The 22,128-nt window shown below is 37.7% G+C and overlaps 1 protein-coding gene and 1 pseudogene across 1 annotated transcript in view; both read right to left on the reverse strand.

Moving 5' to 3' along the window:
• The window catches only part of crb2a (crumbs cell polarity complex component 2a), a 41,696-nt gene extending 24,522 nt beyond the window's left edge, over positions 1–17,174 (reverse strand). Inside the window, exon 1 of the mRNA XM_084936053.1 lies at positions 16,972–17,174. Coding sequence (XP_084792179.1) covers positions 16,972–17,038 — 67 coding nt within the window. The 5' untranslated portion in view covers positions 17,039–17,174. The remainder of the gene's footprint in view (positions 1–16,971) is intronic.
• LOC146384179 (uncharacterized) lies at positions 12,806–16,152 on the reverse strand (annotated as a pseudogene).
• Positions 17,175–22,128: the final 4,954 nt, after the last annotated feature.

Consider the following 22,128-nt stretch of genomic DNA (forward strand, 5'->3'; position numbering starts at 1 on the left):
CCAAGTTGCTCCGGATGTGTTCATTGGAGCATGAATATTAGTAAAGAAGAAGTGAGTGAAAAAGAAGAGGAAGAATATGCTGTATCTAATTGCTAAAAAGACTCTCAATATCTTTTACTTCATTCCAGGCTAATATATCCGATTTTATTATCCTATTAGAATACTGATGCATTAGTATTTAGTATTTTAGTACTTATTTGTGTTTTTTCATCCATCATAATAGATATAAACTTGGACAGCCTTTATAAAATCTGTCAGATTGTCTCTTTTCAGTTTAAACCTTTCCAAGCATACATATAGCTCCGTGGTCAAATCACTCCCTTACCTAGTCCCTTTCATTCAGCATATTACTGCCACCTCCTCTGTATTCTCAAAGTCTTGTTACAAAGATGACCTATACAAAGATGAGTAACTGGAGTGTGTGGCAGACATGACAGCTCTCGATCAGAGCGTAGGAGAAAAACTATATGTTTGTCCACTGTACAGATTTCCTGCAATGTAAAGTGTTACGTTTTGTTAAGTCTTGGTTTGTCTGGATATTGCCAAACATTTTTTTGATAAACTCCTCATCATTTACTGTTTTGGTTTTTTTTTTCAATTTTACGATGACAAAGTTGTTCTTGAGCTGGTCTTTAAATGTGTAAATCTTGATTCAAATTCCTTTTTGCTTTTAAGTTCAAATACCCCCTACCACTCCACAGCAGTCAAGACCTTGTGTTTCTCTGCACGTTTAGTCTCAAATTTTAATTGTAATCTAGACAGACTTGACAATTTTTTACAAAGTCACAAGCAAAGGAAGATCAAAAAATGGCCCATGTCTAAACAAGGATGGTTTATTCATCAAAATTATTAAATTAAATAACTTTTTTTTTTGTTAAAAAAAAAGTTCACAGGAGCAGAACGGTAGCCCAATATCACAAAGAATCGTCACATGATATCAAACAGAAGCTGTCAAATCAGTTCTCTTGAGCAGGCAATCATGATGAAGCAGTTCATTTTGATTCAGGCTGGTCTTAATATTTCTGGCCACCAGATGCCACCAAAGAGGGCTGTGTTGAAAAGCTTCAAGTAGCACCTCTACTAGTAGATCTAGTAGATCCTTCTTCAATACAAGCTTCAGTGAGCGTCATTTGGCCATTGACCATTGACCATAACTAATGGGAACTAAAACCTACGATGGAAAAACACTTTAAGCCAATTTAAGGCAGATATGCAGTATCTAAATATCAGTCCATTTTTCACATTTGTGGATATCTAGGGAAAATGGCTGGGCAAGTACAGTGAATTCTTTCAATACATATTAATGTGTGCCCTCATCAGCCAGTGCTACTAGGTCTCAGTAGAATCAGTTCACATTCCTTTTAAATAGGCCAGTCTCAACACACTATCCAAAATACCCCAGTCTACCTCCCGGTCCCCAGTTCTTTGATCAGTGTTATGGTTCCAAATTCTCACTGGAGTGGAAGATATTAAAAGTGACTGAGTTGCAGAGGAGAGGAATGTGGGAAGCAGAGTGACAGTGTAAAAGAAAAGAGAGATAAATAATAAAAGTAAAGAAACATGGTTATGATTACAAATTGCCTGCATTTTTTTCTGTTACAAAATTCTGTTACAAAATAGAAAGTAATCAAGCCAAAAGATTACATGTGTTATTCTTTCTTTTGCTCTTATATGCAGTTTATGTTCCCAGTTTTCATCATAGTGAAAAGTGGCATACACAAGTTGCAATTGTGTATAAATTTATTAGACCACCACCCAATGTAATGTTTATGCCACAGGTACCCTAAGCTAACGATACTGGTAATTAACGAAATCGTTTTTGGTTAATCAACATTAATTTGTGATTTATCAAACATTTAAAATTTGTTTTATGTCTAAAACATGGAAGTGTGACAAATGTACAAAACTATAAGAAATAAGGATCAATGACTGTAAATATACTATGCTACAAATCTTAACTTCCATCATTATAAAATCATAGACCACAAAACCTCAACCTGGGATTACATCACCTACAGTGCAGTTTTGTTTTCTTCTTTACACCATGTCAAATCATACTGTGAACTTTTTAGAACTGGAGCATTTAGTCTGCACATCTTTATTTTTTAAAAGCCTACTGAGTTCTCTATTCTATATCTGTGTCTGACTTCTTGTCTTCCATAACTGCTCTGTGCAAAGCTTGAGATTTAGAATCTCAAATGCTGTTATCTTCAGTGACAGCAGGTGTAGCAAAGTTAGAAAGTGATGCAGTCAGATCAGGTATATTTTTAAAGTCCAAGGAACAGATTAAACATGTACAAAGGAGAATTGTAGATTTATACAAGCTGGAGAGGTCTCTTGGAGGCATTCCTGAACAACCACAAATTCCAAGTTCAAACATCACATAAATCAGTTCAAATAGTTTTTCTGGATGTATGACTTTGAGAAGGAAGGATGAGGAGAAAATGGTTTGGAAATTCAAGAATAACCTAGGAACCACCAAGCTCAAGCCTACCGTGAATTGGAAACCGCCAGAACACCAGTATCACTGACACTGTGCCCAGTGAAGCAAGTTTTACATCACTGTGGACTAACTGAAATCATAGTAGAACAGTGATATCAAATGATTGCTCACAGCCAGAGACACTACCTTTAAATAAGAAGACATCTCAGCTTATGGAACTACCAGAGCAGACTTGAGAAAAGCTAAAAGAAATTAAATAAAAATAAAAATAACTACATGCTAGGATTGGAGAGGACTTTTGTAGTACTGGCAGCAGACAGCAGATGTGGCAGGGCGCTCAGTCCATCACAGATCATACCAAGAAAATGTAACATGTACAAACCAACAACTTTGTCAGCATCCTAGATTACCTTAACTTACCTTATTTGTACAATTTGATAGCTGCAATAGCCCAATATTTGGGGTCCTCTTTTCTATTGACTCATCAGGAATGATGGTTTCTCCATTGGATCAACAGAAGGAGTAGCTTCTCCTAATGGTGTACATGGATACCCACTACAGTCCTGTGCCGACCAACTGGCAGAGGTACTCACACACATCTTTATCTGCAGATCTTTATCTGGAAATCTTGAGAGATGAAGACAAAACTGCCCACCATTCCTCGTGTATGTAAAAGAACAACCCCCCCCCCCCCCCCCAAAAAAAAAAAAATGTTCTTACCCCAACCTTTTCAAAATGCTTTGAATGACTGATACCCACTCTCATCAAGGAATCCATCCCAGCTGATCTAGATCAAAACCAGATTGTCTACTGAGCAAAAAGATCAACTAAAGAGTCTGTGTGGCTCTCACACACAGCCCTTACTCATAGAGACAAACACAACACTTAAGTCAAACTTAAGACAAACCTCTCAAACTAGTGCCCCCTCAATATGTAACTGTATATTATATTTTCTCATCAACCACCCTCAAAATGTTAAGATAGAGACAAGCACACCATCTTCACTTTGAGCACTGAAGTTCCCCAAAGCTGTGTGCTGAGCCCCTTCCTGTATTGTCTGTATGCACATGACTGTATAACCATCTATGTATGTGTACCCATCTAAAGATATACGCATAGTACATAAATAACTCAGGTGCAGTTTTAACATGCAATATCCTTATATCTGATCTTATTGTTTATGTATGTATATATAGATGGGCCAGATATTAATAATAACTAATGATTAAGATATAATAATATCTTAATCATATTATTATATAAACTAATGAATGAAAATCACCCAGCAGCCTACGCACATAACTAAGGGAAGATTCAGGGTCACATGATCAAGCCCTAACTATATGATTTGTCAAAAAGTCTAATCTTAAAAGCAGAGACGGTGTCTCCCAAATACAAACTGAAAGCTGGTTCCACAGAAGAAGGGCCAGGAAGCTGAAGGCTCTGCCTCCCATTCTACATTTTAAATACACTAGGAGTGAGATTGCTTATTTAGCTAACTTCATCTTATTAGCAAATGTTCTCCAGGCTATGTTGATTATACTCTTTAGCTTTAATCTGTATGCTATTGTTGATTTCAGAATTATGTTGTTTATATTTTGTAAGTTCAGTTAATTGATGGCCTAACAGAGATTTAGAAGAGAGACATCTAATGTTTAAAAATCCACATTTCACTGTTTGACTCTTTGGTGCAGTTTTAGATACTACATTGTTCTTTTTTAAAATTGGTTTTGCTGAATTTCGAATGTTTTTTTGGTGGTCTGGGGGCAGACAGTCTCTTACAGGATGGAGTTTTGGGGAGATAAGGGGAGGAGAGGAGCTGCAAAGGGGTGTGTAAGATTAAAACTCTTACACTCAGCCAGCCAGCAATGTATAGAGTCTGACATTGTTTTGGAAAAGTTATACAGCAGTAATTTTAGTGTCCTCCAATTCATGTTACCTGTTGTCATTACTGTTGACATGAATTACAGTTTTAAGGTATTTACATTAATCCTTAGCCAGCAGTTTCAGGTTTCGCTCAATGTTGGACAGTTCACTAGACAAATAATGGACACTATGGTTGCTGTTGTTTTGCATGTCTCAAAAAAGTTTATCCAATAACTGCAGCATGTTCCTTGGCAGGTGTGTTGCTGAGTGGGGAAAAACAATTATAGACATGAATGGGTTGGTGGTCCCAAGAAATTTCTAGAAATATTAGATCAAATGGAAGATTAAGGTAACTAAATATATTAATAATATCTTAATTAAGTATAACACAATTCATGACACCGTTAAGACAAAAACCAGATGCTTTGGCACTCAAATCGACATTAAAGTGAACATACTACCACAACTGCTCTATCTTTTTCAGTCTATTCCCCATACAATCTCTGACACACAATTTAAATTATACAATAAAGGTATTTTGAGATTTTTATGTGCAAAAGACAGAGGGTCCATTATATCCAGGCAGAAGGGAGGATTAGGCTTTCCTAATTCAAAGTGGTATTTTTATGCAATATAAAAATATTGACGTAGCCCTTGATCATAATTCAAACCAAGATCTAATGATAGTGGATTCAGATAGTAGTGGGACAAGGGCATTACAGCAGTCTGCACGTTAAGTCATAGAGGATACTTTTAAAGGTTTGCAGAGCTACAGGAATGTGGACTGGAGTACAAGGTTTTCTTCAGATACTTACAAATGAGTAAATACTATGCTAAAAAGATTAAACTACCGATATCCAGGCAGGTTAATGTATTAACTGACATTTTGACCTACAAGAAGAAGACTATAAAAATAATATATATCAGAATTTGAGGAAACAAGATGGAGCCATGTTGGAGGTAGTGTGGAAGTTTGGACACCAATCACTCGCACATATTTTCGTCATGCCCCCCCAAAAATCTAATATCAATCTGATACTGTGAAAAATACTGCAATACGAGCTCCCCAATACTATTGAGGTCTTTTATCTGTGTCTTGAGAATGGACTTTAGACACATCCATCCATCCATTCAGCCATATCATGGGGATGATGATCTAAGAAGAGAGATCGTAACTCCCAAACCCAGACAGAGCTAAAAAAATTCATGTTTTTAAATTGATTTTTTAGAATTAAATTATAATTTTAATAATTAGAATTATTTTGAACTCTGACTAATTATTCCTATTATTTAATGTATTATTACCCTGCCTCTACAATTAATCAGTATGTTGTAATTCGCCTTATTTACAGAATAACCATGCACACAAAAAAAGTAAACTCCTCAAGTGTGGCCTCAAGGCAGGCATTATCCACAGTCACTCTGTTAAAGTAGAAGGGTGTTACCATTTCCAGTTCTGGTTAAGGTGCCTTCTGCCCTCAATCCAAACATTAGACACTAACTGCGTTTGATCTTTCCAGATTACAGTGACTCCAGAGGAGTGTTAGCCACCTGTAGGCTGGATGTGCTCCAGGATGCTGTAAGGATTCAAGATTAGCTTCAAGTCTTCTTGATGTAGTATATAGGATGGAGTATAGGATAAACATAGTAATTAAGTGACATAGACATGTTGCGATAAATCTTATCAAATTACACATTGTAGGGGGACATCGCCCTTTCACTTACTCCCCCAACTCACTTGCACACAAACTCTTGCCCACAAACACTCGGATTGTGTTGGACATTGTTGTTTATATTTTTATCTTTTTATCTTTATGTTGTTTAGTGTACCCTGCGGGTCGTGGGAGCATTGCACTTTCAAATTCCTGTGTATGATCTGTAAATATGGTTTTTAATAATAAAGCTGACTTTGACATGAACAGTAAGTATTTTAACAAATGTATTGCATTATCTTTTCTCTGTAGCACTACATCAAGGAGAGGTGAAATAGCCAATAATACTAAACGTCTGTCTTTTTTTTAAATTTGTATCTCATACATTGCATATGTATTTTGGTATATTTGAATATAATATAGTAACACTTCTATATCCTTTTGTTTCTTGTGCAGAAAAATTGCTGTGATGTAGTCCCTTTTTACTACTAACAAATAAAGAAGCAGTTGGATAAATATAGAAATAAATAAGTAGCTACATTAAAAGCTACTTTTAGCTGCTCCCATCACAGATTGTCACAGCTGGTAGCTCTACTTATTTGATTTGGGAGATTTATTACGCCTGGATATCCATTCTGAAACAAAGTCCAAAGGATTTGCATCTCTTCCCAGTCTCATGGCTATATTAAGTAGCATAGCTATTTGACGCTTAATATAAGGACTTTGCTAAGTCCTTAGTTAACGGGTAATAAAATTTATAAATATTTACAATATGGTTTCTTTTTAAATAAGTGAACAGAGAGTGTTGAATTTTAGAATTAGAAACAGATTTAGAATTCATTTGTAGGATATTCTTGAAGGGAAACTTCTAATTTAACAATATTAATAAGTTCAACTAATTTACTTAGTATTTCATTATTAAACATTTACTTATGCATTGTGTGTTGCTTTATAGGATAACATATAAACACACAAAACATTTAACATATGTTTATTTTTTCAGTTCTTATTAACATATTAATTTTTATTAAGCACCTTATAAAGATTTAAAAGGGCTTTTTAATTTAACACGTATTATAGTGTTATTACATGTTGCGCCTGAAAAGGTTGAACAATTGGAAGGTTGGTCATTTGAATCTTTGGCTATTCCATAACTAAAATAATCTTGGGGAAGACTGAAAACAGATTCATCAAAGTGTGAATGTGTGTGTGTGACCATTAGATAGAAAGCACTTAGATACGCGAAGCGCTTGTATGAATTTATGTGTGAATGGGACATGTTGTACAAAGTACTTTGAGTGCTTAAGTACAGTAGAAAAATTACTGTATAAGAAAGCACCCATTTACCTTTCCCTGGCCTTTGACACTACGTGACATGTTGTTTTTTCAGTTTATTTTTTATTATTTTTTATTAGTTGACTCAGTGTTGTTTTATGTTGTTTTTTAATATGGGGCTGTTTTAATTGTCATTTTATGTATTATGTGTTTTATTTTTTGCTGTTTTGTTTTATTCTATTGTTCTTAACTTATTTACTGTACAGCACTCTGATCCTGTGCTGGCTATTTTAAAGTGCTTTATAAATAAAGTTGGATTGGATTCATATTTTACACATTTTCTCACTCATTTGATGTATACCTGAGATTAATTAGACAGCGTTACTGTCCCTCTCTTTCATCAGAAGGCCTCCAGAGCCTTTCCATGTTGTAATCCCTCTGGCCTCTTTGGGTCAATCCCCTTGCTCTTGTAATCTCCAGGTGGCGAAGAGCTTATAGCTTACAGCTTCAACCTCTAGCTTGTTTCCACTCAAGTAACCTACCAAAGTTTAGATTTGCCACCATAGGTTGTGTTACAATTGCAGTAAAACAAAGAAACGATCCATACTGTTTCATACTAATTTAGAAAAACAGTAGCACTTTACAATACAGCTCATTAGTAATATGGTAATAGTTGGAGCGGACCTTTCTACTCTCCCAGAGTACTCAAAGCACTCTATACAACATTCACTTTCCTCTAAACTAAACTGAGTGCTTCCTAACTACATTCACGCTGAAATGGATGTATTGGAGAGCAACTTGGGGTCAGTATCTTGCCCAAGGATACTTGGCATACAGACTGGAGGAGCCAGGGATCAAACACCAACCTTCTGATCAGTAGGTGACCTGCTCTACCTGCTGAGCTAGTCACCCTTTTGGTCTGACGTGTCACAGATGGATGAGTGCGGGCTTAGTGGTTGCTAGGAGAACGACATATGTCTGACTGCATTGTGCCAAGAGAAGATTTTTTTAAAAATTTTCTAACCGGTTCTGTTCGGCAGTTTTAGTAAGCAGAATCATGGTCTGAATGCTTTTTTGCCCCAAACAGATTTTCTTTTGCCAAGATAAGCTCTGTAGAGGCTCCTCTTGTCACTCTTTTTATTTTATTTTATTATCTGAGTGGAGCCGTTGCTGAAAAGAGGTGAGGGCCATTTTGATGAAAGAGAAGAGATAATAACATAAAGATAAAAGGACGTGGAACAGAAAAAGAAAATGAGACAGAAAGAGAGAAAAAAGGGGTGGAGAAGTGAAAAGTTGCTGCATCTTTAACAAAACAGAGGTGGTTACACAAACAGACATACATATGTGTATGTGTGTGTGAGTGTGTGTGTGAGTGAGAGAAAAAGAATATGAGTGTCTCTGTATGAGCGCTTGTCATAAAAAGTACTTGATAATGAGAGTGAGAGACTCCAACAATGCCCCCCGGGAGCCAGAGGTGGACAGAGAAATACCAAGGAGACCCAGGCTGTCCACAATGACCAGTGGCGAGCAGCAGGGAGAAGAACACACCAAAACTAGCAATGATCTTGATACGCAGTTAGCCTAGCACCAAACCACTAGCCAACTGAGGCTCCAGATATAGTACAGGAAATGGGTGCAGGAAGTCTTGCCTCCTCCCCATCTGGCTTGTCAGTAGAGATAGGAATTGCAATTCGGATTCCATTACTGATATTTGATTCCTTATCAATTCTCCCATTGATTCTTATTGAATTCCCAATGGCTCCGCTTTGAAAGTCACCACCATGGGCAAGCAGCATATCAAGGATATCACATGTGAGCAAATTAATTGTATAGTGTGTGGTCAAATGTTTATGTATATTGTCATCAATGTTGAGGTTGTTACTCAAACAAAGCATTGTATTACACATATTACACAGAACACGTTTTCTAAAAGTAATGCAGGGGATTGCTCTCCTTGCTGTCACCACTGGTCGCCACTGCCCCTCTCCTCCCCTTGGGATTTGACAGGGCATTTTGGCATGGTTGCTGGCCTGCACCCTTAGGGTTTGTATTTTGGAGTGCCTTGGGATTCTTCGTTGTTTGGTGGGGACTCCACGAGGGTTCGTGCAGTTCTTGAGGGTCTGGGGTCTGTGGCCGTGTCCTCGACTTTTTGCTTGGGGAGCTGGCCTCAACTGCATGCTGCCTCTGATCCCCTGACACCAACACCCTTGGATTTTGGAGCTGTGTCCAGTGCCCATTTCTCTGCTTTCTTCTTATCTTTCACGAATCTGGCCTTTAAGTGCTCTAGCATGTTATCCACTAGACATATGAATAATAAAATAATGTAAATAAATAAATAAAACAAAAACATTAGCAAAAGGAACTTAGAGAGAGGTCCTTCTCTTGGCAAAGCAAATATGTCTGTCACTAGAAAGCATTCAGATCATAATTCTGCTTGTTACAACTGCTGGACACATTTTAAAAAAAAAAGTAATGCAGTGCGTTACTTAATTATTCCCAGGCGAAGGTCATTCGTTACAGTGCTTACTACAAACGTTTCTCTGTAAAATGGACTGTCTCATAATTACCATTTAACTACATAAACCTATAGACCACAGTCCCACACACCAGCACAATCCCTATTCTAATAAGATCACACCTATGATCTTTCTCTTTGACTTATGTATCAACACAAAGCTGATAGCAAAAACCAAAGTCTGTCCTGGACACAGTTTGCTCTTTACCATTGTCCTGTGAAGGTTCTCAGTCATCCAGGTCATCGTAGTCTAAGGAGCTTGGAAAGAAAAGCGTCTGGACTTTTTTAAGTAAGAAGTCCAGACGCTTTTCTTTCTAAGCTCCTTGGTCTTTACCATTGTTCTCTTGTCCTTTTGTACAATAAAAATAAAAGTAATGTCCATATCCATGCTGTGGATGCTACTATTTTTCTCTTTAGGGACATGAACTATAATCAACTGACTGTAGCACAAGAGCAAGCGAAACTAATAAGCAGAATTGGCAGCCAAGCAGGCTAATAATTCCAAGGAATTGAACCAGTTCTCTACTAAATTTCCATCCCTACTTGTCAGACTTAAAAGTGACCCTTTGGGTACATACAAGACATTTTGGAAAATTTCATGTTTCCAGTTTTTTGGGAATAGCTTGACTCCATCCTATTCTAATAGGACTGTGCACCAGCGTGCAAAGTAAGGTCCATAAGGACATGGATGAGCGAGTTTGGTGTGAAAGCACTTGGCTGGCCTGGACAGAGTCTTGATCTCAACCGATAGAACATGTTTGGGATGAATTAGAGCGGAGGCTTTTATCCAATATTGGTGTCTGACCTCTTAATTGTGTTTTTGGAATAATGGTTGAAAATTCCAATTAATAAACTCCTAAATTTGTGGAAAGCCTTTCCAAAAGAGTTGATGCAGTAATAGCTGCAAATGCATTCAGACAGACAAGTGAATACTGACTCTTTAACATGTCCACTTTTTATGATAACCCACAGAACACACACACACACACACACACACACACACACACGTCAGACGTGATGCAGAGGAAAAGGTCAAAAATTCAACAAAGCTGAAAATACCCAGTACACATTAAAGAAAAGTTGCTGGGTCGCTCCTCCTTTGCATACAGAGCTCTCAAAGTCTACAGCTTAGTTGTCAAACTCCCTATGGCACAAATATAAGCAATCACAAACAATTTTCTCTTCCTAGACACACACACTATTTTGTCATCATTTTCTGTGAGACAACTCTGATTATTAATGAACTACTAATGACAAAATAAAAATGACAACTTAACCTACAGCAACTTTAGTAACTGCTCATATTTATTTAGACTTCCTCTCTCCTATTGAGTTCTCTGAGCTAGCTTCTATATTTGTTTCGTTAAAAACATCAATATGTCAGTTTTATCCAATCTTGACTAAAGGCATTTGACTACATTTCTGCCTGATGACACGAGAGCAAACAGGTTAATATATAGGTCCAAATCACAACAACAGTTGCCTTGAGGTACTTTAAATTGTAAGGTAAAGACCCTACAATAATACAAAGAAACAGAGAAAAACCCAACAATCATATGATCCCATATGAGCAACAGTGGGAAGGAAAAATCCCCTGTTCACAAGAAGAAACCTCCAGCATAACCAGGTTTAGGGAGGGGCAACCACCTGCACCAACTGACTGGGGTTAGGGGAGTAACACAGGACAAGACTTGCTGTGGGAGAGGGCCAGAGATGAATAATAATTAATAACTGAATGCATCGTTACTATGGTAGGATTCAAGGTCACCCGATCCAGCCCTAACTATAAGCTTGATCATAAAAAAAAGTTTTAAGCCTAATTTTAAAAGTAGAGAGGGTGTTTGTCTCCCAAGTTCAAACTGGAAGCTGGTTCCACAGAAGAAGGGTCTGAAGGCTAAAGGCTCTGCCTCCCATTCTTATTTTGTCTGAGAGCAATGTGTTCTTATGGAGTGATATGGGTCTCATTATTGACGACCTTTTATGTGAAAAGCAGGATTTTAAGTGATTTTAAGTGATACTGGATTTGACAGGGAACCAATGAAGGCAAGGCAATATAGGAGAAATATGTTCTCTCTTTTTTAGTTCCTATCAATACTCTTGCTGCAGTATTTTAGGTCAACTGAATGCTTTTCATGGAGTTTTTAGGACAATAACGGAAAATAACGAATTACAGAAGTCCAGGATAGAGGTAATACAAACATGAACCAGTTTTTCAGCATCACGCTGACAAAGTGTGTTTCAGTTTGTCACAGTGTTACTGCATGCCAAAGTAATGCCATTCAGAGTAAGCATCTGGTTAGATACCATATTTCTTAGATTTTAAGGAGTACAGTAACCTCAGTTTTATCTGAGTCATTTGCCTGTCCTGGTTTCATGGATAGGCAAAGTTGGGTGTCATCTGCATAGCAGTGAAAATGTATGCAATGCCTTCAAATGCTACTGCCTAAGGGAAGCATGTGTGGAACTATGAGGAACTCAATAATTAATCTGGCAGTAGCTCAGGTGGTACAGCAGGTCACCTACTCACTGGAAGGTTGGTGGTTTGATCCCAGGCTCCTCCAGTCTACATGCCAAATATCCTTGGGCAAGATACTAACCCCATGTTGCCCTCCGATGCATCCATCGGAGTATGAATGCGAGTGAATGTTAGATAGAAGCACTAAAAACCTTAGATAATGCAGATGAATGCACGAGTTGTATAAGCACTTTGAGTGCTCAGTGAGAGTAGAAAAGCGCTACATAAGAACCAGTCCATTTACCATTTAATCTTAGTGTGTGAAAAGGATTCTCCATTTAATTGGAGTATATTAGATAGATATAATTCAAACCACTGGAGGCATTACCTTTAATACACTGAAAAAAGAGCATGTTGGATTTATTTAATTCAATAGTGGACATTGGTTGCACACAATTGTTTTGCTTTGGCAGAAACTTAAATCTTAAATCAACACAACTTATTCATATTCAATAAACCTTTTTGTGTTGATAAAACGTGATTGAAACATGTTTAGATGAAGTAAGTTGAGCTCTTGGAATATTTTAATCCTTCACAATTTTGTCATTTTATTCCAACACTATTCTATAACTTTTACCCCAATACTACTTGGTCACTTAAATACTACTTGTTGTCTTCATATTACATAATGTTCAACAAAGTCTAGAGTCTGGTTAACATAAAAATTGAATGGATTTACAATGACCACTATCCTCCTATCTTTATCCGGGTTGCAGGGGGGCTGGGGCATAACCCCAAAATGATAGGCAGGGTATACCCTGGACAGCTCACCAGTCTATCACATAGAGACCAACAACCATTTGCACTTGCATTCATGGGTAATTTAGAATCACCAATTAACCTAACTGTAATTGCATGACTTTTAACTGTGGGAGGAAACCAGAATAACCAGAAAGAACCCACTGCAAACTAGCCAGGTTGTGGATTTGAAAACTAGGACCTAGGACCACCTTGCCAGAAAGCAACAGCACTATCCACAATGCCACCAATCTAAATAGCGATAGCGTACATGTGGTGTGTGTGTAGTTGTCTGCCTCTTATGACTCCAGTGATTTTCCTGCAGTTTGAAATCTCATGTGACCTTGTGAATCTCATGAGTCCAGCAACTAACCACTCTTACTAGATTGTATCATGTCAAATCAACAAGAACAAATTAAGTTGTTGAATTTCTTACAGATCCTACATGATTTAATTACGTTCACCATAGAAACATGAAATCATTTTTTTTTTCAAATTACAAGTTAGAATTTTGTAAATGTAACAACCACCTAATGTCCTTTTTTCGGTATACCGAAAAAAGTAAAGGTGGCTGCTCGACTTGACTGAGATTGAAGCCTACCTCAAACCACGATCCAAAGTGCGCAATGAAATCACGTGCAGTGTAGCGAGATTTAACATTGCTATATTACTGACTTACTCGAACATGATATGAACAATTTAATATACCCTCTCTGCATATCATGTAGTTTCTGCACTATATAGTTACACTTAACTTTAAATCATGAGGCAATTGTGTTGAATACACGCAAGATGCTTACATAAATCCAAGAGATGACCAATCCCTTTTTTTCAGTGTACATACAGCTTTCTTTAATCGCTGTAATAAAATATAATGGGCAATAGTATCAAACTGAGCACTGAAGTCTAGCAGGACAAGCAAAGAAATGAGTCCACTACCAGAGCTACTGCCATCTTGAAGGCCTGTGGTACATAGCCAATTAATAGACATAGGTTGATCATATTTGAGACCGAAACAAATATGATTAATGGTAGGACTTCTTTGAGCAGTCTTGTAGGAATGGAGTCCAAAAAAACATTGATGGTTTGGAGGAAGTAATTATTGAAGATCAATTGGGGAAAAAATAGTGATTTGCATGTGCATAATGATATATCTGTGAGGTGGTTCTGAGTAATTTTTCTCTAATGGTTAAATTTTTATTTGCGAAGATGTTCATGAAGCCATTACTAGTTAACGTTAAATATTTGCTTTGCTCTGACTTTTTGTCAGCCTGGCTGCAGTGCTGAACAGAAACTTAGGGTTGCTTTGAATTTCTTCAATCAGTGATAGTCAGATGTTCTAGCTTTATGGAGGGATTTTTATAGAGTAATAAAACTGCTTTTCCAGGCTAAATGATGAGCTTCTAAATTAGCGAGATACCATTTCCTCTCCAGCTTACAAGTTATCTGCTTTAAGGTGCATATTTGAGAGTTATACCAGGGAGTCAGGTACTTCTGATTGGAAGCTTTCTTTTTCCGTACAGTATCCAGAGTCATACAGAGTAAAAATGTAAAATTATTAACAAAATAATCAACCTCTGTGGGAGTACCAATCAGGTATCTGCTCTGCACTGTGTTGGCACAAGACAATGAAGATGACAGTGGATGAATTATATCGTTCAATTCAGTTGCAGCACTTTCAGAAAGACATCTACTGTGATGAAATGTAATCCATTATTGTAAATTTAAATGTTAGGGTTTTTTGTTTTTTGTTTGTTTTTTAGCAAATACTGTTAAATATTCAGTTTCTATGTCATATGTCAGAACATATCTAGAGTGTGATTAAAGTAGTTTCTTTCACATTTTGAAAGAAGCCAACTGAGTCTAGTAACAGATTAAATGCCGTGTCAAGGCTGTAATTTTTAGCATCTACATGGATGTTAAAATCACCCACCATACTTATTTTGTCTGAGCTGAGCATTTAAACAGATAAAAAAATCCAAGAAATCAGACAGAAGCTCCCCAGTATATCTCTGACCTGTTGAAACCTCATGCTTCATCCCGAGCACTTAGGTCTTCAAGTCAGAGGCTACTGGTGGTCCCACGTACTAGGTTTAAAACACGTGGGGATCGGGCTTTTCAGGCACTGGCACCTAGGCTGTGGAACTCTCTGCCGTTGTCTTTACGCTGTCTAGACTCTACTGACTCCTTTAAAAAGCAGCTGAAGACATTTTTATACAAACGGGCTTTTAATTAATTTAACTTGTATGTCTGATCTTATTGTAAAGCACTTTGTGATTTTTATCTGTGAAATGTGCTATATAAATAAATTTTACTTACTTACTTACTTAAACTAACAAAATAATTGGGTTTCTGTGAGGCAGAGTAAATTGATTGGTGATCAATTATTAATTCATGTAATATAAGGGCTTAGAAATGACAGACACCTAATGTCTAAAAATCCACATTTTCTCTTTTGTGCAGTTGTGGATACTACTAATACTGTTTTCTTTGCGATTATTGCAATATAGGGAGAACATGCGGCTGAAGACGTCACTCCTGGTGCGATTGGAGAGGAGACCAGAGAAAACTAGAGAGTCCGACATTGTTTTGGCAACGTTAGACACTAATTTAATGACCTCTGATTTCATATTTCCATCAAATTTCCTTCTGGTCCTTGGAAGGTCGCTGGTGTCTCCAGCTTCACATCTCAAAACAGAATCTTTAATTATCAGAGTTTGTTTCCCAGCAGGTGTTTTGCCGAGTGGAGAAAAACGATTAGACACATGAATGAGTTGATGCAGTGTACTGGGGGCTTCTGTTTAGGACTACACTCTGGACAATCTGCTAACAGGGGCTATGCTACCTTCAGCTGAACTGGCTACAGGGGTTTTTCGAGGGTGCAAAGCTGGGACTCTAATTTAGAGATCTGGACCTCCAGAGCTGCAAACAGGCTACGTTTATTATAAGTATCATTACTAAAGAAGGCCAAGGAGGAGCTAAACACCTGATACAATGAGCATGAGCAGTGTGAAGTGGATGGGATACTTTACAACAGCAAAGGCTATGTGGAAACAATGGCTGGAAGATGTCATGGATGGGTGGAAGAATGCCCTGTTTAAGATTTTGTAGAATTGCACTCCTGTGGTTTGCCATTCCTGAATCCCATAGTATCTGTTCAGGATACTCTCTAGAGTTTTCCTATTTTCTGTGAAATTGGTGACGATTGGTGGTGGGACTCTGGCTCTCTTCGGTGTTCAGGAAGTGCCTGCATTTGCTGGGCCTTTCTTTTTGTTAAAAGGGAGATTTTAAAAAGCTGAAAACATGGTTTGTGCTTTAAATCTTTGTGACCAAGATGTGACCTTGTTTTTGCCCTCCTTTCATGCACATATAGGTGTGAATGAGCTTCTCTCCAGTCAACTGGTTGCACTGATTAGGAATGCATGACTAAGGAGCACAATCTCTCATTCAGATCCAATCATGTGTAAAATCTGACAGATAGAGCTTTCAAAAACTAGAAGCAAATGAGGAATTCTGTCTCTAACAAATCAACTTCTCTATTGAATGATCTAGCCACATATTAACTACTAATATTTAAAAATCTGCTAAATATATTTGTCTGACAACAGCCTAGTAATTAAAGTAATGGTTATGGACATGCCTATGTTTTCTCAATATTCTCACTTATTGTTTTCAGTCCTGTCACTGTTGAGAACACAATATAGCACCTCCCTGAAACTTCTTTTCACTCATGGCATTTCTAGGACCTGCTCCTCTTACTGGTTTGTAAAAGTGAGAATCCTCAGGACTCCTCAGGACTATCAAATAAATAAACAAATAAATGTTGAGAAAAAGAAATATCTTAAAGAATATTGTAAATATATGTATTTTTAAAATAGTTCTCTGTTTTTTTTATATCCCTGTGATTACTCTTGCAATGTAATCTGTTACCTTCTCTAAAACAAGTGTTAAGTGTGTTTGTACTCACCCCATTTGAACATCATCATTGTCAGCAGCACCGTCTTTAAATTCACATGAACTTTCCCCAACTCCATAGCACAATCACAGACTGGGGTATATAAAGCCACAAGGAAATATCAATTTGTTTTTCAGTAGAAAAAAAAAAACAAGTGAAGAAGTCCTACAGTAATGGCATGTTGCTGTGCAATGTAAAGGCTCCTCGCTGTGTTGCGGTTGCCCCAATACTCATGCTTGGATACAGACCGAAAGCCCTCCCTGCTTTAGACTGGAGCATAATCAACCACGTGAAAGAAAACAGGAAAACATGAACTGGATTAGCACCTGCTAATACTGTTTTTCATTCAGAGGCCCTCAAACCGTTTAACTGTCCCACCTAGAAATAGAAAAAAGTAAGAAAATATTATCATCTGTAAATAATTTTTCCTTCAACAAAAGCAAATGGTAAATGGAATGGTTCTTAGAAGCGCTTTAGGCCAAATCTTTGAATTCTGCAACTTTTTGTGAAAAAGTGCAATGTGTAAAACCACTGTTCAATTCACTTCAGATAAAGATAAAGAACTTGAAATACTAAAGTGGAAAAGCCAACCATTCCCATTTAGCAGAACTTGGAAACAGTTTGAAGAAAAACAGAAATAATCTTCAAAATAAGGAAGGCTGGCCATCAGCTTCAACCATTTGAGGTGAGGTGACAGTCCACCCAACTGACAGACAGAAGAAATATATGAGAGAAATCCACCACAGCAAAGATAATTCGGAAAGTTCTTAAACATTTATCTATTTTTCTTAAATTTTGTAGTCCCATTTGACTAATGATTCTAGTTTATGCAGCTTTTATCCCTGGTGACTATTGAAATAAAAGTCAAACTCTTCAAAAATAACAGCACAAATAGGAGTCTACAGTTATTTCAAGATGGCTGCCAAGTGGAAAAGCATTCTTGTGCAAGGTCTATGACAAGTTCAATAACATAACAAATGAGGTAAAATTAATACTCTGAAATCAGCAAAAACTGAATGTAGAAGCTTCAAAAACAGAGTTTCGGTATTGTTTTGTAATAGTACATCTCTCAAAGGTACATCTCTTTGAATGTAGCCCTTTTTCTGCATGAGACACCACAATACCCGGGGTTTTTTCAATACATTTGTATCTACACTCAACTCTAAACTAAAGGCAAAAATGCACCCACAATAAATAAAAAAGAGATATTTAAATACTTGTTTGGTTTTGACAGTGGGTGCATTATATGGATGGATTTTCGAATTTACATCAGTTCCAACACCTACCAGTTACATTTACACCTTAAAGAAATAAACTAACTGTGTATTATGTAAAACTTGTAAAAATAAATAAATAAATGTGTTTTTTTTTTAAAAACAAAAGAAATAAACCACTGTCTGAGCCTTGGTTGCAAAAACACATTGACAAATTAGCACTCAATGACTTTCAGGCGAGGTCATGTTGGTCTGTATGTGTAGCCAGAATGATGTAAACCATTCAGCCTGTTGCACTGTGTTAACTTGTACAGTCCAGTGAATCCAGGCCAGGGTTTAGTCCCTGGTCCATTAATGTCGTTATCAGCTTTAGTGGCTCCTTTGTAGTGGGGAGCTTAGCAGTCAGACATCCACCAATTAGCCAGTTAGAGACTTGTTACTTCATTTGTTACAGCCTTAATGCCACACTCCACCTTAAACATTGGCTTCCGCCAATACCTTACCCTCTAATGGACAGATTTGGATCAGTGAACTTTATGTCACTAGCACGTGATCTAGATATTGTGTACTGTAACAATGAGTGCACTGGAGGAATGAATAAGATCAGGATTTAAACAACAGACTTGCCTGAAAACAAAACTGCGTTTAAAAAAAAAATAAATTAAAAATTCAAGCGTGTGCGTTGTTTACATACACTGCTGAGAAGATTCGTACAGGTTTTTAAAGCAATATTTGTAATACTGTAAATGAAGACTCCTTGGTTTCAAGAATACTCAGCAGACTTCATGTTTTTGTTGTAATACCTATTAGGGCTGTTCGATATAACGATATATATCGGATGACGATATAAAAATGTCTATCGTTTCATTTTACGCTATCGTTTGTTTCGTGGTGTCGCAAAATAAACTGTTTACGGCAATATTTTTTCATCGTTTTGATGGTCACTGTAGTGGCTATATTAATTTCTTAAAGTTCTCTCTTTCTCTTATATTTTATATAACCACACTACGGACGGACAAGCGCCTGTTTTTATGCGTTGTGGTTAGCAACAACGACGGTAACAGCATCGCGTGTCAGCTTGTTTATGTTCCACATAAACCTTCCACAATAAAGCAAGCTTCTTTGTCTTATTCAGACATCTGACTTTCTTGCTGCAACGCGTCCTGTCAAACCTGCAGCTCGAAGTCTTCTCTTCATAGTTGAAACTCAGACTTGCTTACTACAACCACTATTAAGCTGTGCTTGAAGCTGTTGTTCTGTGAGCCGCCTATCACACAAGCTGATAATTTTCAGAAACTTGTCTTCTGATTCAGTTGTGGCTTTGGGTCTGCCAGACCTCTTCCTGAGTTTGCTCCAGTTTCTGAGTGCCTTTTGATGGTGAAGGAAACTGTACTCGCTGACACCTTGACTTTCTTTCCAATTTTTCTGTAGGAAAGACCTACATTTTCAAGAGTTATGATGATCTGTCTCTTCCATTTTTAATTGCCTTTTTCTCGCCATTTTTGTAGCAACAAACTACTTTCTGCAGTACAATACTGTTCAACTGATGCTCATGAGGGTATGGTACTAGCAGTGTGTTCCAGTACTGCTTTTATGCACACAGAGGGGGTTGTAAGTAATCCAGAAAAGTTGGAACACCTGTAGGGATTAGTAGCACCAGCTTTCAGGACTCGATCAACCTCCATTGCTGCAGAATAGCTTTAAATTGTTAACCTATTTTGTGTTGCTGTCATGGTCCTGGGTCTGGTAACCCAGTGCTTATGTTTTGATTAATAATATTCTGTGATTTAGTGGTTTTTCTAGTGGTTTATTCTTTTGTATTTCTAGCTCCCTTAGTTATTCTTTCGTATTTTGTGATTTCTAGTCTTTAGGCTTTGTTACTACCTCCGCTGTGTTCCTTGTGTTCCTCGTCATTCCTGTCTCTATGTTCCTGTAGTTCCTGTTTTACTTTGACAGTCCCGTGTCCTGTGTTAGAGTATTCTGTTTTGCTTCCTCCCTGTCTCATGTGCGTGATTAGTCCCAGCTGTTTCCCTCCTGGTCCTCATTCCCTCGTTATCCCTTTGTGTATTTAGTAGGGGTGCAATGAGACACAAAATTCATGGTCCGGTTCGGTTCGATACTTTGGTGTCACGGTTCGATATTTTTTCGATACAAAAAAATGTTCATGCCTTTTTAATTTGTCATTTATTAAAATTATAAATATATATTTTAACTCAGAAGTACAGTTTTTAAATTTAATGTTGCTGAAACAACAAAATAATGGGAAAAAAAATCTGATCGATAAATCACTCATCTTTGGAAAAGAGAGTTTATTACAGAGAAATGGCTCTTTCCAAAATAAAAGCTATACTATACGCTTTTTCTGGGGTATACTCTCAGCAGCATATTAAACATATCAGGTCCCCATAAGGAGAATCATGTGCTAACGGCTGTCTAAATGACTCGGGTAAAGTTTGTAGCATGCGTGCTTGTTGTTTTTGTCTGCTTCCACTTGTCTTTGCACTAGGATGATGTCGGCGTAAATGTGCAGTCATATTCATTTTGTTCCCACTAGTGCTGTCAGCGTTAATCTGAAATGACGTTAACGCCACAACACGGCAAATCTCCGTTAACGAGTTACTGCGGATCGCTCCGTGCGTGGGGCTGGACGGCGTCAACATGTTAACAAGCTAACTGCGCTAACGCACTAGTTCCCACCAATTGAGCATTGCGTGGCACATCCGACATACTGTTTTACTTTTGTCCATGACGCACTTACCATCAGGGTCATGCTTCACATGAAAACCAAAATAGTTCCAAACGCCAGATCTGAATGAGGGTGGGGGAGGTTCATTTTCGGGTAGCATTGAGGCAGTTGCCATGTTGCAACGAGCTTAGCTTCTGTCTTGCTAGCTTGCCCTGCGCTCAGTGGATCTGCGCTCGACAGAGCAGCCTAGGCGGAGTAGTAGAAGGCTGATCCACTGAGCGCTCAACACAGACAGCATCATCAGAAGAAAAGTTGATAAAATAAATTAAAAAAAATTGTATTGTTCGATACATATGCATACCGAACCGAATGGTTCAATATCGATACGAGTATTGTTGCACCCCAGTATTTAGTCCTCTGTTCTCCTCTGTCTATTGTTAGTTTGTCTGCTTTTCTGCCCTGTGTTTCCAGGTTTTATGTAATATTTTATGTTTAGCTTTCCTAGTTTAGGTTTTTTTAATTCCCTTGCTGCCTATTGTTTGTAGTTTCTTCAGCCAAAATAAAGGCTAGCTTTACTCTGTCTCTGTCATCTGCATTTGGGTCCATGCTAGCAGACCTAATATTTCCTTGAAAAAGTCCTTTTTGTACAATTCTGAAATGTACCTTTTTTTCACCTCTGGCAGTTCAGCACTTAACTTAACTTAACGTAACTGTAGCATTTCAAGCTATTCATTGGGCTTGAATGACTTGAATTGCAATAAATAACTGAAAAAAATTGGGTTGTTCTAAAGCTTTTGACTGGTAGTGTAAGTGAGGATGGTGCATCATGTCTATGAGGAGAGCTAAACAGTAGTGAGGTGTGCAGTTGAAGAGACAGATGGGTACAAAGTGGGGCTAGGATTACATCATTGATTGGTGCCAAACCCGATCTTGTTTGACATGGTGATATAGTTTGACAGATGAGATCAGGAAGGTGTCCATGTTAACAGACATTGTGATCTGTTATGAGTGTAAGGAGCAAGTGCAAAGACAGAATCGAGAGTCGGTAGAAGCAAGATGAAATACACATTTGTGAATGAGAAAGAGGCAGGTAAAACAGTGAAGTTGCAAGGAACAGCAGTAGAGAAGGTAGACAAGTTTAAACAGATGGGGTCAATAATACAAAGCAATGGACAGTGCACAAGAGAGGTGAAGAAGAGAGTACGGACAGGGTCAAGCAGGCAGAGATGAGTTTCAGGAGTGATTTGTGACAGGAGGATAGCAGCAAGA

Source organism: Perissodus microlepis, chromosome 7, assembly GCF_051167445.1.
Source record: "Perissodus microlepis isolate ML-2025 ecotype Zambia chromosome 7, ASM5116744v1, whole genome shotgun sequence".
In the NCBI taxonomy this organism is placed as follows: Eukaryota; Metazoa; Chordata; class Actinopteri; order Cichliformes; family Cichlidae; genus Perissodus; species Perissodus microlepis.